Source organism: Nelumbo lutea, chromosome 2, assembly GCF_056320005.1.
Source record: "Nelumbo lutea isolate HS-2025 chromosome 2, American lotus-T2T, whole genome shotgun sequence".
Lineage (NCBI taxonomy): Eukaryota > Viridiplantae > Streptophyta > Magnoliopsida > Proteales > Nelumbonaceae > Nelumbo > Nelumbo lutea.
The window spans coordinates 105,770,698-105,785,605 of NC_142685.1; the positions used below are offsets into that span (position 1 = coordinate 105,770,698).

Genomic DNA, 14,908 nt, shown 5'->3' on the forward strand with positions numbered 1-14,908 from the left:
ATGAAGAAACTCTACAGACTGAGAAAGAACAGCATGCCAACTTCACAACAGAAGAAACTGAAAAAAGATTGTTCCAGGTTCTAGTTAGAATCCCCTACTACCAAACAAATCTACAATCAGCAAAGAGATCTTCAAAATGAGAACTAAAATGTAGCCTGAGAAAGGGAGGTGACAACAACTACATGGACAACCATTAAAAATGAAATCAAGGATAAAGCAGAATGAAGCCCAAAAAATTGAAACCACAATGATGCACAGACAGGTTTCATATAGTTGCAGCATAGAATTTGCATTACGAATGCACCACCGGAGAGAGACTATATGAACTAGAAACAGTAAATTACAAAGGTAGCCAAATTATAAGCCAAAATGTCCATAAAACCAGCACAGACAGACTTACACACTGGAGCCAACAAAGAAATCCTTGCCAACCAACAAGGAATATAGAGTTCTTCAGATGCAAAGATGCCCTAACTATCATGCTTCCAACCATTTATATCAATAAAGGACACCTAACAAGAAGAACAACCAACTTAAAAGAAGATGTATCGATGAAACAAGAAGCATTGCAAGTTTGCAACACAGCACATGAACCTTCACTTCATGTTTCTTAGATTTTGTCCAGCTTTTCTGCCTTGACAACAGGGTTGGCTTTAGCTATTGCATCCCGGGCAGCAGTCCGGTAATCAAAGGGGCAGTCATGCTTGTCAGAGTAACGATGAACCGCACAGAAAATGTTTCCACACCGACAATTGAACCCTGTTAAGCCAACACGCTTCCTGCAAGAGCTGCACCTATTCGGACCCTCTTTCACCTTCACCTCTACCCCCTCACTTGATGCTGAAGCAGAAGATACTTGTGTTGAGATGAGCTTGGGCTCTACTGAACCAATAGAAACATCCACAGAGCCAGCAACAACAGGCTCCTTTCCATTACTGCTGCTGCTGCTACCATTTACGATATTCTCTATGGATGACGCTGCAAGTTTTGCCTGCTCCTGCTTCAACACCAAATCCTTATGGCACTTTGAGCACATGTTCATGGTAGCCGCGCTTCCAAAGAAGCCGCAGTTGTTAACACAGAGAATAGGACCTTCAGGAGCTTCGCATCCAGTCTCATCGTGCTCCATTTTATCAACTCTCCTGGGAAAAAGAAAACCACTCAAAATCTCAAAACAAAACTCAGTAGAAAAAATCCACCAGCAACCTAATCCACACGTACACAAAATAGACAGATTGATAACAGATGTAAGTAATCATAAACCATGGTCCTAAACAAACAAAATACATTTAGACAAGGATAGGAACAACAAAGAACAATAAGGCAACTGAACGTAAGCATATACTATAACGTGAATGCAGAAACAGTACTCTCCGGCCAAACAAAATATCTAAGGTACAGAATAGAGAATAAATACAGACCAATCCACGTAGAAAGAAGAAAATTTTCCCCAAAAGTTCCGCCTTGGTCAACCACTATCCATATATCATAATTGTAAATTTTACATGAAAAACAAAAGAAAAGAAAATGAAAATGTAAAACACAAAAGAATCCAATCTCTATGTTTGTATCATGTCCTCAACACTCTCTCAGAACCCAGCCAAGCCTGGAGCCATTCAAATTCTCCTTTGAAAGTAGAAAGCGTAAGACAGCGTCTTGTTTGAAAATGGAAACCCCAAAACCACGCCCCAGAAAAATGTAAATTGCCAATAACATAGAAAGAACTCGACGTCATCGAATTGTACACGCAAAATGTGAATTGTGTGCGCCAAAATCGCCAAAGTAGAGAATAAACCCTAACCCCAACAAAACGACGGGAAGACAAAACCTGACCCCAATACTGAGACAAATAAGGAAGAATTTGAAACCCTACCTAAAATCTTCAAACATATGGGGAAAGAAAGAAAGAGGAAAAAAAACCCTCACCTGTTCGCCAGGATAAAAGACTTTTGGACGCGATTCCTTTGGCCGATCACGAATCTTAATCACACCCCAGATGGCTCCTGTCACCATAAAAATAATACCCAGAATTTAATCGAAAGAAACGGTAGCTCAAACGAAATCAAGAACAATAACAAATGAAATAAAAGTAAGTAATCAGAAAAAAAAAAGAAAAAAATCAAATAATAAAAAGAAAGAAAAAGGGATGAAACCCTAACCCAAGCAAAGACGCGATCGGAGAATCAAGAGAACACCAGAGAGAGGTATAAAAGCGAAGGGAAAGGACGAGGAGGAGAGACAGAATGAAGGCGATGTGTTTGTGTTAATTTCACCTCTCTTTTCTCTCTCCCTCTCTCTCTCTCCACCTTCAGTATTTAAGTCTTTCTCCGCCAACGAAGGCTTTCACCCACTCGGTGAAGCCAATTTGCCCGCCCGGATTACCCGGATTGCCCATTTTGCGTCGCCCAGGCTGCTTTCATCTATGCTTCTGCTATTTATATTTTGTATCGTTTATTTTCTTTCCAATTTTCGAGGTATTGGAAATACAGAGCTTATCAAGGGGCCTTATTGGTATTCCGACATTGTTGCGCTGTCATACGGCCATAATCCTACTTCGTTGTAGTGTATTGTGATTTAAATTTTCGTTTTGCCATTTTCATCCTTCGTGCCTTTACTATTTTACCCTTTTTCATAACAACCATTTTTCGATTAAAAACTTTTATTAATTTCTTTTCACAGGTTTATTTTAGAATTAACCGCTCATCCATATCTTGCAGTTGAAACTTAAAAGCGCATTTTGTGGGACATCTGGGCGTGAACGGTTGGATTATAACTCAACGTATGCAGAATAAAACAGATAGCACATGAAGAGTATAAGATGTAGATATTTTGTATAAAAAAATAGGTAGATATTTTGTAAAATATCTTGTACTGATCATACGTTATAGATAGTAATTATTATTGGTATTACTATTATTAATTATTATATTATAATTAATATATTAAATTATGATTTTTATTATTAGTTTTTGCTTATTATTATATTATTGTCATAATAATAATTAATACCATTATCATATTAGAAAAGTACAGATAGGCTTAATGCAGATTTATGAATTCGACTGTAAATCTATAAATATTCAAATTATCAAATATTCACACTCTATGCATGAATACTCGCCTATGAATCGGTATCAATTCTAAGCTAACGCCTACCCCAACAGTATATTGGATCTACAAATTCTAACCCTAGGTTGAAACGTCATTCTCTCTTATTATATTATATTACTATAATATTATTATAATATTATCTTATATTTTTAATATTTTTATTTTACTATTACATTTTACTTAATTATTTTTATTATTAAGACAAATTTCTTAAACTATTATCTTAAAGTACCACTAATTCTAAAGTTTCTATTGTCATGGTGTTAAATCATAGCAAAGAAGATGAAATGATGTTTTTGTCCTTATATCGTAAATTACGTTTATGACCCGTCGTCTACAGTAAGGGATATCACATATGTCATTGCCCGAGTAGAGAAACATCATCGCTTACCGTTGCAACTTCCAATCGGCGGTGAGAAAGATTCGTTTGGGAAAAAAATGTCGTTCAGCCCTGTTACACAATTTTTTTAAATGGAATTAATTGTAATGGCGTTAAACACTAAACCTTGTTTGTTTATCTTACATACAATTTTTTATTTCTTTCACAGTTGATCGATAGAAGACGGTAGTTTTCTTTTGTAGTAGGATCAATAGAAGACCGTAGTTGTATATTGCTTCTCAGAATCTTCCAACAATGAGGTATGTATAGCGATTTATGTGCATCTTTAGTTCAGTCAACCGAGAGTATTGATAGTTATTTGATTATGTTAGGTTTATACATCCAATCTGATATTTGAATGAAGGTTCTAAATATCGATATAGGCCAATATGCTTGTATGTTTTAGTTTTTTTAAACCAATTCAGAGGGATTGGTTTAAGTCCCGATTATCCTCTGAATCATGACCTAACCCGATACAATCATGTAGGAGCATATCAGAAAGGCCCCAATACGATATGTATCAGTGGATACAAGATGATACATAACAATCCACATCCTCATCACTCTCGCAACCTCTAAGACCTCTTATAAGAATCTTAGATGACACTTGATTAGGATTAGGGACATAATATCAGCTATATGTTTGAATTTGTTCATTGAGATATAACAGAATCTAGAGAAATGAACATACAAAGCTCTTTCTCCCCACCAAGTATCATATTATAACTGAACAGAGCAATCCGACACTTCAAATTTTTCTTGAACAATCTGACACTTCAAAACAGTAGGCTACACCCGGTTTTTGTTCTACTAGTTTCATTGGACAACTGAAAAATGAATTAATTGACATTATAAAATTTTGAGAACCTACATCATATAATGTAAAGATAAGATGTCACTCTCCTATGGGTATTTTGGTTCATATCCATGAATGAGATATTCACACAAGTAGAGGCATAAGAATCCAACTAAAAGCAATTTGACTTATGAATGAGCACAATGAGTCAAATTTGTGGGATGGCAAGGTTTTTCTCTATCATTCCTCCTTGATTAGAGAACTTCTGATTGTTCAACCGAGTTCTAAATAGAAATGTCAATACACATCGCCACATTTCAATAGTTTTTTGCATTGTTGAATATGTTTTAAACCATTCCTCCTCGAGTTTATTTCGTCCACCTTGCTTAAACCAGGCTTCTTCTTGTCCTATGTCATCTATAATCTTTTTCCTCCACTGCCTCTTTTCTTTTCTCTTTTTATTTTTTCATGTTTTAATTTATTTTTATCACCATTTTGTTGCTTATTTATTAGTCATCATCATTTTTACTTTTTACCTTCTTATTCGTTTATTTATTTTATGTTTTCTTTTCTCACTCTTTTTCTGTTTTTCTAAGCTTTTCTTTTCTCTTTTTTTCACTTTTTTGACTTTTTTCCTTTTCCTTTTATATTTGAAATTTTCTCTTTTTATTAACCATTTTATATATTTTTTATTTTGATTTTGGTTGCTTTTTTTGAAATTTTCAGTTTTTATATTTTATTTATTAATATATTATGTTGTCTTTTCTTATATTTTTCATTTTTCATTTTTAACCTTCGACTTTTATTTTAAAAATCTTGTTTATTATATTTTTTACCCCTTTTTATCATTATATTTTTTGAAATTTTTTATTTTTTCTTTTTCTTTTTTTACTATTGTACCTTTCTATTATCTTATATTTTTTTATCTTACTTTTCCTCTCCTTTTTACTTTTGTTTTCATTTTTTTTTTTTTATTTAAAGGTGCTCAACACATGTGTCCTATCCTAAAACTAGGGTGGTTCCCCCTACTCTTTTCTCAAATTTGGGGTTCTAATTGAAGATGCATGGGTTGACACGGTTCATTTCTAGACACAAGGTTTCCAGCAAAGCGGGCTTTTCTAGTTGGTGACTGGTTCGGGGGCTTTAGGTGTGACCACAAGGAGCAACGTCCATCCTGCCTTGACCACCTACTAACCCCTCTTCTAGTGGGACATAGGATTTTAGCACTCATGCAAATGGTGTGTGCAAAAGGTGAGTGAATCAAATAAGCAATGACAAAAGCAAAGCAACTAGAAATCATAAAAATCATAAAACAAGCAATTAATATCATAAAGCAAAGAATTAACATAAAGCATATCTATATACAAGAACAACCTAAGCCAAATGAATCCCATGTGGGCCCCGCCAATGGTCCAAGAACTCCTTAGTGGAGTTATTAGATTGTGAGAATTGGAAAATGGTTCACTTGGGCTGATTTGAAATTGCCACCCATCAATCAAATGAAATGAAAGTAATAGGACTTCCAAGAATGGTTTTTAAAAACATTTTTGCTTTAATAGTAACTTCAAAGCCCGAAGCACCAGCTAATCAATTCGAATAAGACCCAAGTGGAAGAGGGAAGGGGTTAGACACCTCTCTCCTAAGTCCAAATAGGTGGACCCACAAGAATTTCCAAACAAAGCAAAAATAAATAAAATGTACAATTAATTAATCAAACAAGAACAAGCTAATAATAGAGAAAATAAACAATCAAGAACAAGAAGATAAAAGATAATCTTCCCTAAACATTTATTTATTTATTTATTTATTTATTTATTATTATTATTATTATTATTATTATTATTATTATTATTATTTTCTTTATTTTTTATTAGTAAATATTTCAGTTTTTATTTATCTATTTGCATATTATTTTTATCGACTATTTATTTTTTGTTGATTTCCTCATATATAGAACCCTATTTGTATATTTAATTTATTGGATCGGTCATCTATTTATTCTATATTAAATTTATAAGTTTTTAGTTTTTTCTTATTATTAGTGGGCCATTCTCCCTCCTTACCGCCAAAACACAACCGAATCTAAACTAACCATCCCACTTCATCTATAGTGTCCAATTTGATTATCATTTCATTTATCTTTCTTCGTTTTTATATTTTATATTTATATTTTATCCTTACATTTTTTTTTTTATGGGTTAATTTGTTCTCCTCGGATTTTCACTTTTCCCATGCCAAACCAGCACGCAGGAGAAGCACCCGGCTCCTTCACATTCTCTTTATAGAAATCCCCCCTCCCATCATTCTAATTTTATTTCCATCATCTTGATTATATATTTTATTTACCATTTACAACAATTGCTTGGACAACGAAAGCAAATTAGAATCAGAGCTCCGGACAATACAACTATTCCAAATAATCAAGATAAAAAAGAAGAATAAAATGTACAATTCAGACATTATCAGTCATGAATCAACTAGAACTCCATCCATTCTTTGAGAAATAACAAATAACCACTTCAATTATATGCTGGAACAATATAAACGACAATGAAGCTACTGCCTTTCAACAATCTCGCAGAGAATAGTCCCACGAGGAGCTTCACCGCATTGTCTATAACCTCTATCATCGCCGACAATCGACTAGTTCATACTAGAAATATAGCAGAGAAATCATATACCATTGACAATAATAAACTCAAGAAAAGGTTATCACCTAATTCTCACTAATGACATGGCTCCCTCCCCTGGCTCCGCCCCTGGTTCCGCCTGAATTATGGGGTGAATATTTTCGATGATGTTGGCTACAGTTGGTTCGGTTCAAGCAACAAAGAAAGAAAGGACATGGGGGTCGTTGAATGATTGAGGAAGTGAAGGTGATGAGGAGTAAAAGGAGAACGATGGGGGATGGTTGGGAACTATGGGAGAGTTCTGCTATTGTGGGTTCACAGTTCTTGTCAAGAAGATGATGAACAGTGGTTGAACAGAGGGAGAAAGATGAACGGATGGTAAATGGAATAGAAAGAACGGCAGGGAAGATGACAAAATGGAGGGAAAACAAAGGGAAGAGAGTTCCAATCGCCGCTGCTCTGCATTCATTGAAAGGAAGAAGATGAGCAGTGTCTCTTCAATCGATTTGGGTGAATTTTGGCGATTAGGGATTGGGAAAATGTATGTTTGAGTTTAGGGCAGTTTTATTCTGGCCTTCTGGGTTCTATCATCAACTCATTCATTAGTCACTTTCGAAACACACCTCACTTAATATTATTCATCAGCAATTTAGTGTGCATGTTAGATCAGAAGGGCACAATTGCAACACAATTCTCCTCTAATGCGAAATAAGCCCTGCAAAACTGAAGCCTAATTTATCCGTAAACAATGAAAAACAATGTGAAACTCAGACGACCAACAACGAAACCCTAACCCTAATTTTATCTGTGAACAATGAAAAATAATATGAAACTCGCTTATTTTCGCAAACATACTAAGAACTAAAACAATTAATGCCTTTTGCAAATGTCCTGAAATATTCTAATCTTAAACTTGAAGAACTAGGGTTCCCAATGTAAAAGACACAGAAAGAATAAGCGATTTGTTGCTTGAAAGACTTCAAGGTAAACGAAGAATCCTACCAATACACGTTAGATCAGTTCTATACTTCTATGGGTTGCTTTTTGTCCTGGGTGCACGAAACATAAAACTTCTTTAAAGGTTGAAGCACTGCAAGTAAGAAGGTTGTATCATCCACCAACGACGGTTGCGCGTAAATCTGAACCACTATAAATCTAAGAACAGAATTGCATTCTGGTCTCTTTCCCTCTGCTCTCCTTGTCGACTGATCTGTACTCTCTCATATTCTCTCTTCCCCTTTTTCCTATTTCATTTTGAAAATTTGAAGGAGAAAATGGGTAAAATAGTCTTTTTAATCTCTCCACTAACGGACGTTAATAACAAGGAAATTTTAGACAATTATCAAAAAACTTAGGAGTACTCTAAAACAATAAAACAATATATAAGGATAAAATTAGTTAATTATCTAAACTATAAGGGTAGTTTAATAAATTTTCCCTTAAATTTATATAGAGAAAAGGGGCATTTTCATAATGTTGGGGAAGTTAATGAGTAATTTGGTGATTTCAACAATCTCAGGGGTACTTTGGAAATTTAGGATTCAAAAGGTCAAATCTGAGTCTAATATGACAATGGGGATTCTGGGTCAAAGATTGGATGGTTGAGATTGGCCAAAACAAAATATTTTTTATGAGTGGGTAAATAGGTTATTTTTGTTGAAATTTGGTAGGGCGGGTTTCTTAGCATTTTAGATTAAATGGTGGTGTCAGATTGACCCAACTAGGCTCGGAGCGAACAGATCTGGAAGGGTAGTGTCTCAGTCAATCTAGATCTTTAAAATGGAATTTTAGTGTGATTGAAGGGCAAACAAGGGTTTTTCTAGTTGAAATTTTGCAGGTAGGGGTTTTAGGGTATTTGAGATCGGATGGTAATGTTAATTGGTTCAGGGGGATCAAGATCAAGGGAATTTGGGCCAATGAGAGGATTTGAAATGGAATTTTAGTTCGATAGAGGGGTAAATAGGGGAATTTTAGGTTGAAACTTTGTAGGTAAATGTTTTGGCATGTCTATATTTTAATGATGTGGTTTGATTGATCAAGATGCCTTTGAATTAAGGGGATCTGAGTTAAAGGTGTTTAGGCTAATGAAAGGGTTCAAAAGGGAATCTTGATTTAATAGAAAGATAAATGAAGGAATCTTGGGTTAAAATTTCATGGGTAGGTGTTTTACAATGTTTGGGGTTTTATGGTGGTATTTGATCTAAGAGTCAAGGTGTGAATGTGAGTTGATCAAGGCCATCGAATTGGTATTTGGTAGATTTAATGGTGGATCTAAGGGCTTTTGGGTTGAAATTTGGGTTTTTTAGTATTTTAGAAAGATTGGAATGTTCTGAGCGGGTGTTTGGGATGAATTGGGGGTTTTAGGTGACTGAACTCTTCAAAAATCAATTTGATAATTGCACCATCCGAGTTCCAACATTACTTGCTTGTGCAATAAAGTATACATCTTTGATTTGCAAATTTTTTATACGATTAAATAATCTATCACAAAATTCAGACACGCCAAAACATTGTTCAATATTGTTCTTGCATTGAATTGGACCATATTTGAAACCAAAAATAAGGGAGATTACACCTAAAACAGAGACCACAAATTGCATCTCTCAAGGTGGGTAGTTCATGCCCAACATCAAACCCAAAATCGTTCTCTAACTGAAGATTGTGTAATGTATAGAGAACTGATTCAGCAACACTTGTTTTTCAGCAAATCTGCTATCCAACTTGTTTGGATCGATGGGTAATTGAGCCTGAAATTTTTCTAAGTTTTTCTTGAAAAGAAAAGAAGAAAATTAATCTAAATCAGTTCTTGAAAGCTTAGGTCGTTCAACGGTTTCTTGGGAGATAAAAGAGAACAAGAGGGAGAGGTGTTTAAGTCTGATTTGTTCTCTCCTAATCTAATTAGGAGATTTGGATCTAGACTCTATTAAGAGATAAAGTTTATCCTCTTAAGAGGATGAGTGCTCTATACGCAATAGCAAAACCCGGATTTGACCTAGACGTAGTCATGTGACAACTTAATTAATCTTATTAATATTGTCCTTTGGCCCATTTTCTTCAAAGGCCCACGACCCTAGGTGTTGAATGACCACTTTAAGCTTCATATTGTATGGTGTAGGACCCACAAAGGTCTCACTGAATCCATAAGAGTCTGGTTCCACCTCTGAAAGAGGCCAAGCCGAATTCACTATTTTGAGCAGTGAGCCCCTAAGCAAATTAGTATGGGCTCAATCTGGGCCTAACATTTACACCTAAATGATCCTTGGGTTCAACCACCCTATGAAGACGCAAAGATAATAGACTTAAGTGAGATAAAGCCCATCAAGTAATCAGCCCTGTAATGATCTCTTACACTCAACCTCTCGGCTCATAATGATTAACCACTAGTCAATAGGGAATGACCTCTCCCCTGGCTATAAGGTGTACTGCCACACTCTCTACTCGGATGGATCATGGGATTAAAACATTTTGCAACCATTTTTCATAAAATAGTAGTACATAACATATAAATATATTTTGCAAAACCATATTTCAAACATATGTGAAATCCATTATCGACAATTTAGGTTTCCATTAGAGAGTATAAACCCTAATATTCACTTTGTCCAACAAAGGGGTCAATCCTATCACTATGATCACCCACTCAGGTGAATTCTTAGACTACTCCAACATATCCAGATATTTGACCCTTAATGGATCTCACTGGTTGGCATATCAAAGATAACCCAATGCAACACCTAGTGCAATATTGTAATTAAATCTGGAGTTATGTATAACTTTATAGTTTTGCCCATTTATCTCCAAGGTCCAAGGAATAACTAGAAATTGGTCCGAGTTCAATGCTTCTAATAAACACCCACTGGTTGTGCTTAGGGTCTAACCCTAGCAGCTAAAACAAACTACTCCAAATCCTTAGCAGCACACTAGTGTCAACCTTGTCAGGATAAATTCCTCAAATCTATCCAATGGCTGAGAACATTTTAAAATAACACGAGTTTCTTAAGTGTCAAGTTTAAGGGATAACACATAGAAGCATACTAATATCAACATGAAGCAACAATGTATTTTATTCATTTACAAATAAATGTTTATGTACATCAATCTGATTGGAATTAAGGGCATATACTATCAAACATAAATATCATAAATATGAAGCTTGTTCAAATCCAAAGTAATGTTATTGGTGGTTCCGGAGTTCGGGTACCAATTCGAATAAGAGGGAGGCAAGGAGATCCTTCTATATTACTACGAGGAGACCCCAATAGAGCAAACAATTTTCTACAAGTTCAAGCAGAGTGACCTGGAATGTTGCAGATCTGACAAATAGCATATTTATCTTGATGAGGAGAATTGTTGTATTTTTTACTATTGTTATGTTCAAGTTGACTTTTGGAGCGTCCTTTGTAGTTAGGAGGATTAAATAATTGAGAATGCTTACCTTTGTTGTTAGAATCTTGATTAATATTGCTATAACCGGAGCTATTACCTTGTGACTTCTTATAGGATCTGTCAATTACATTGGCAGAAATGGAATTGGGTTTGACGTTTAAGTCACTTCTCAAAGGTGAGAAGCATATAAAACCGAAAGATCATCAAGTCGAGCAGTAATGGCTACCACGAATGGGTCATATTCTTGACCAAGTCCTCTTAGAAGATAATGGATTAGAACAATCTCATCTATTGTGTAACTTGCAGTAGCTATATCATCAAAAAGCCCTTTCACCTTATGTATAAAATTTATTATGGAGAGAGACCCCTTTTTTATGTGAGTCAGTTCTAACTTGAGATCATGTATACAGGATTTGTCAAAGGATGAGAAAATTCTTGCAAGAGTCATCCAAACAGATTTGGAAGAATTGCAGCCCACAACTTGGACTAATACTAGTTCAATAAGGGATCAGAGCATCCAATTCAAGGTGAATTGTTCCTGCTCTTTCCAAGCAGTATATGCAGAGTTGATAGATTGGTCTCCTTCAAGATGTCCCAGTGGGCCTGGAAATGAACCATCGATATAACCAATGAGATGATGTCCCTTCAATGCAGGAATTACTTGAACAGTCCATAGAATATAGTTGTTTCTAGTCAGATGAGCTGTAATGGAGTTCGTGAAAGTTGCAAAAGTAATGGTAGATTGGGAGGATGAGAGGGTTTGAGAAGAAACTGAGGTGGAAACCATAGATGACATGAGTCAATGGCATTGATACCAAATCAGATATTTGAGTTTGAAGTAGTTGGATCTCTCACATTGTGTAGAGTCCTTTGTATTTATATAGCAAACTAGTTTTGCTACATAAGAATTATATCCAAGATAGGTTACAAGGTTTGAATATTTAAATTTACAACGATTTCAATGGATAAGCATTCACGTGCCATGCAAATCAGGATTGACTCCAACATGTAGGTCCCCAACTATTGGTGTTGCTATTCTCTACATTCGATCAACACATCCTTCTTCTTAGAATGGCTACAATAATAGAAACACCCCTAATGAATCTTAGACCTAGAAAGAGACTTTTGTGCTTATGCATAACAAAATACTAAGATTAGATTGGAATGAATTAATCGAGTAATAGAAGAACCAAAGAAATGCAAGCATTTTTTATGATTTTCACTATTATTATTTAATCTAAATATTAGTCTTGTTCCATTCTCCCTTCTTTTCCAACCCAAACTTTATTACCTTTTGTGAGAGCAATTTTCAATCTAGGAATGCTCAAAGTTGAGGACAACATGCAATAAACCACCCCATCTATACATGGCTCATAACTTCCAAAGATGATCATCTGAATAAATAATGACATTTGAAGATAGAGAATGTTCAAAGGGAGGGTGTTATTCATTATGGTGATGTTCGACGATTGAAAAGGAGAAGAACCTATGTTTGGTCTGGTCAAGTTAAAGTGTCTGACATGAGGATGGAACAACAGTGTTAGATGTGATATTTGATGATGGTTCATAGTGTTGGATTGCTACCAATAGGCAAAGGATGTTTTCAATTTTGGGTTTTTTAGTGGCTTGGTTTAGAGATAACGTCAATGTCAACTACAAGTAGTGGAATTTCATCATTCTCTTCCATAATAAAGCAAAAGTTTGAAGATTAAACTTATTAATGAAAGAATGTGATAGTGTTTAATGGTTCATCTCAAGTTGTCAATTTTTATAATCGAAGAGGTCAGACAAGTCATTTCCTCTTTTGCAAACTTCAATATATATATATATATATATATAAAGATCTAAAAACTTGAGAGCTCACTATATTGGTAATGGGGCCCGTATAATCATTATTATTCATTGAAGCTCCCATAAGTTGACTTTGGTGTAATTTGTTGGGAGGTATCTTCCGTCTCAATATTTTGTACTTTCGCTTTCTAGTTGTGCTTAATGAGTTACCTTGATTTAAAAAAGAAAAAAAAATAACTTATTGATGAAAGAATGGATATGGTGATGCTAGAGCTATACAAATAGGCCAATACAGAATACTTGTAATACCTCCTATGGAACTATCTTTTGGGCCTTGTTAGTTTTTCAATAAGTTAATTACTCGGGTAAATGCAATTATTTGGGAAACACTTACCTAGGTAATTACATTTACCCATATTCTTTTATTTCCCAAGTAAATAAGGAAACAATCTTTTTATCCATAAAATCCATTATTAAAAGCTCATTTTTTCCCGTTCAAGTGTGGACAACTTTTCCCCTAGGTGGAAAAGTTATTTACCCACCTAAGACCTAGGAAAATAAACTTTCCCCAGTCCCCACATAAATCTAAAAAAAGAACATGGTATTTTTGGTCAATGGGAACCAATATCCTATTGACCAACTTCCTACCTCTCAAAATCCAAAAAAAATAGAACACCCATTAAGACCTTCAAATGTTCCTAAACTTCCGCAAAGATAAAAACAAGGGAAGAAATTGAAACATTTTCCAATGGAAGTCGAAGTTAAATAAAAAACTAGTGAAAATAACATGATTGGAAATAAGAATGGGAATAATTTTGGAGAATGATGAAAATCATTATAAGGAAGATTTCTTTACAAGTAACATTAGGTCTAACGTATACAAATAAAAGATCCTTCACTGAACTTGGATCTTATTCAATGAAAGAAATATGGATGCTAGAAGGAAATGTAGATAGTCCTATTCTACTCGAAACTCAAATACCTTTGATAGCCAAAGAAGATCGCATCAAATATACTTTTTGATTTGGCAACAAAATTAGTGAGAAACAAGATAATTGAAACAAACATGCAAGGCTGCCAATGAGTTTTGAAGTTTGTTGCCTCCATCTCTAAACCCCAATATGGGTTCTACATTGCCATTATCATTGATAGCAAGACGATCGTCCACATTGGAGATTTCGAGAGGGAAGAATATGATAGAACCAAAACACAAAATTTTACCATTCACTTAATAGAAAGGAAAAATCAACACTTCAACATTTCCATTAGCATTTACCAACAATGTCAATTATTAGAAAACTTGATAGTACTTTAAGGAATTTTTCAAACAATAGGCTAAGTTTTACTCTACTTCCTAAAACTTAGTGGTAGTCTAAGTATATTATCTTTTAAAAAACAAAACAAAATCAGTAAAACAAATTTTTTATTAAAACAAAAAAAACATAGAAAGTATATTATGCGTGTGTATTGTTCTGTGGGCATTTTGTAAGAGGCGTTTATCAAAACGTTGCCATGTCATTACCAAATCAGCATTTAGCCTATCATGGTGATCCATATGTATACTCACAAAAGTTGGCCTTGATTTTTGTGTGCCTACCATTGGGAGAAGCTTCATTTTAATGCTTCCCCTAATGGTTAGGTGTTTATTCATTGTTCTGCTAATGTGGTGCCTATTTGTCATAAATAGTTGACATTATTACCTTTCTTGGTTTTGAAGACAAATCAAGTACAAACATTTAGTTGATAAATAGAAGCTCTAACAAATACATACTATAAGTTATGTGTATGTGTGTGTTAGTTTTCAAACTAAAACAA

The 14,908-nt window shown here is 34.6% G+C and overlaps 1 protein-coding gene across 1 annotated transcript; it reads right to left on the reverse strand.

The window, feature by feature from the left end:
* Window positions 1–286: 286 nt before the first annotated feature.
* Window positions 287–2,545, reverse strand: LOC148872525 (zinc finger A20 and AN1 domain-containing stress-associated protein 8-like). Its single transcript, XM_088973767.1, has 3 exons — window positions 2,160–2,545; window positions 1,927–2,003; window positions 287–1,142 (listed from the first exon to the last, which is right to left on the reverse strand). The coding sequence occupies exon 3, from the start codon at window positions 1,127–1,129 to the stop codon at window positions 611–613; it is 519 nt and encodes a 172-aa protein (XP_088829893.1). The 5' UTR covers window positions 1,130–1,142; window positions 1,927–2,003; window positions 2,160–2,545; the 3' UTR covers window positions 287–610.
* Window positions 2,546–14,908: the final 12,363 nt, after the last annotated feature.

What these genes read in the sequence shown, in the direction of transcription:
- LOC148872525 (XM_088973767.1), bottom strand. Translation starts at nt 1,129, where the DNA reads ATGGAGCACGATGAGACTGGATGCGAAGCTCCTGAAGGTCCTATTCTC.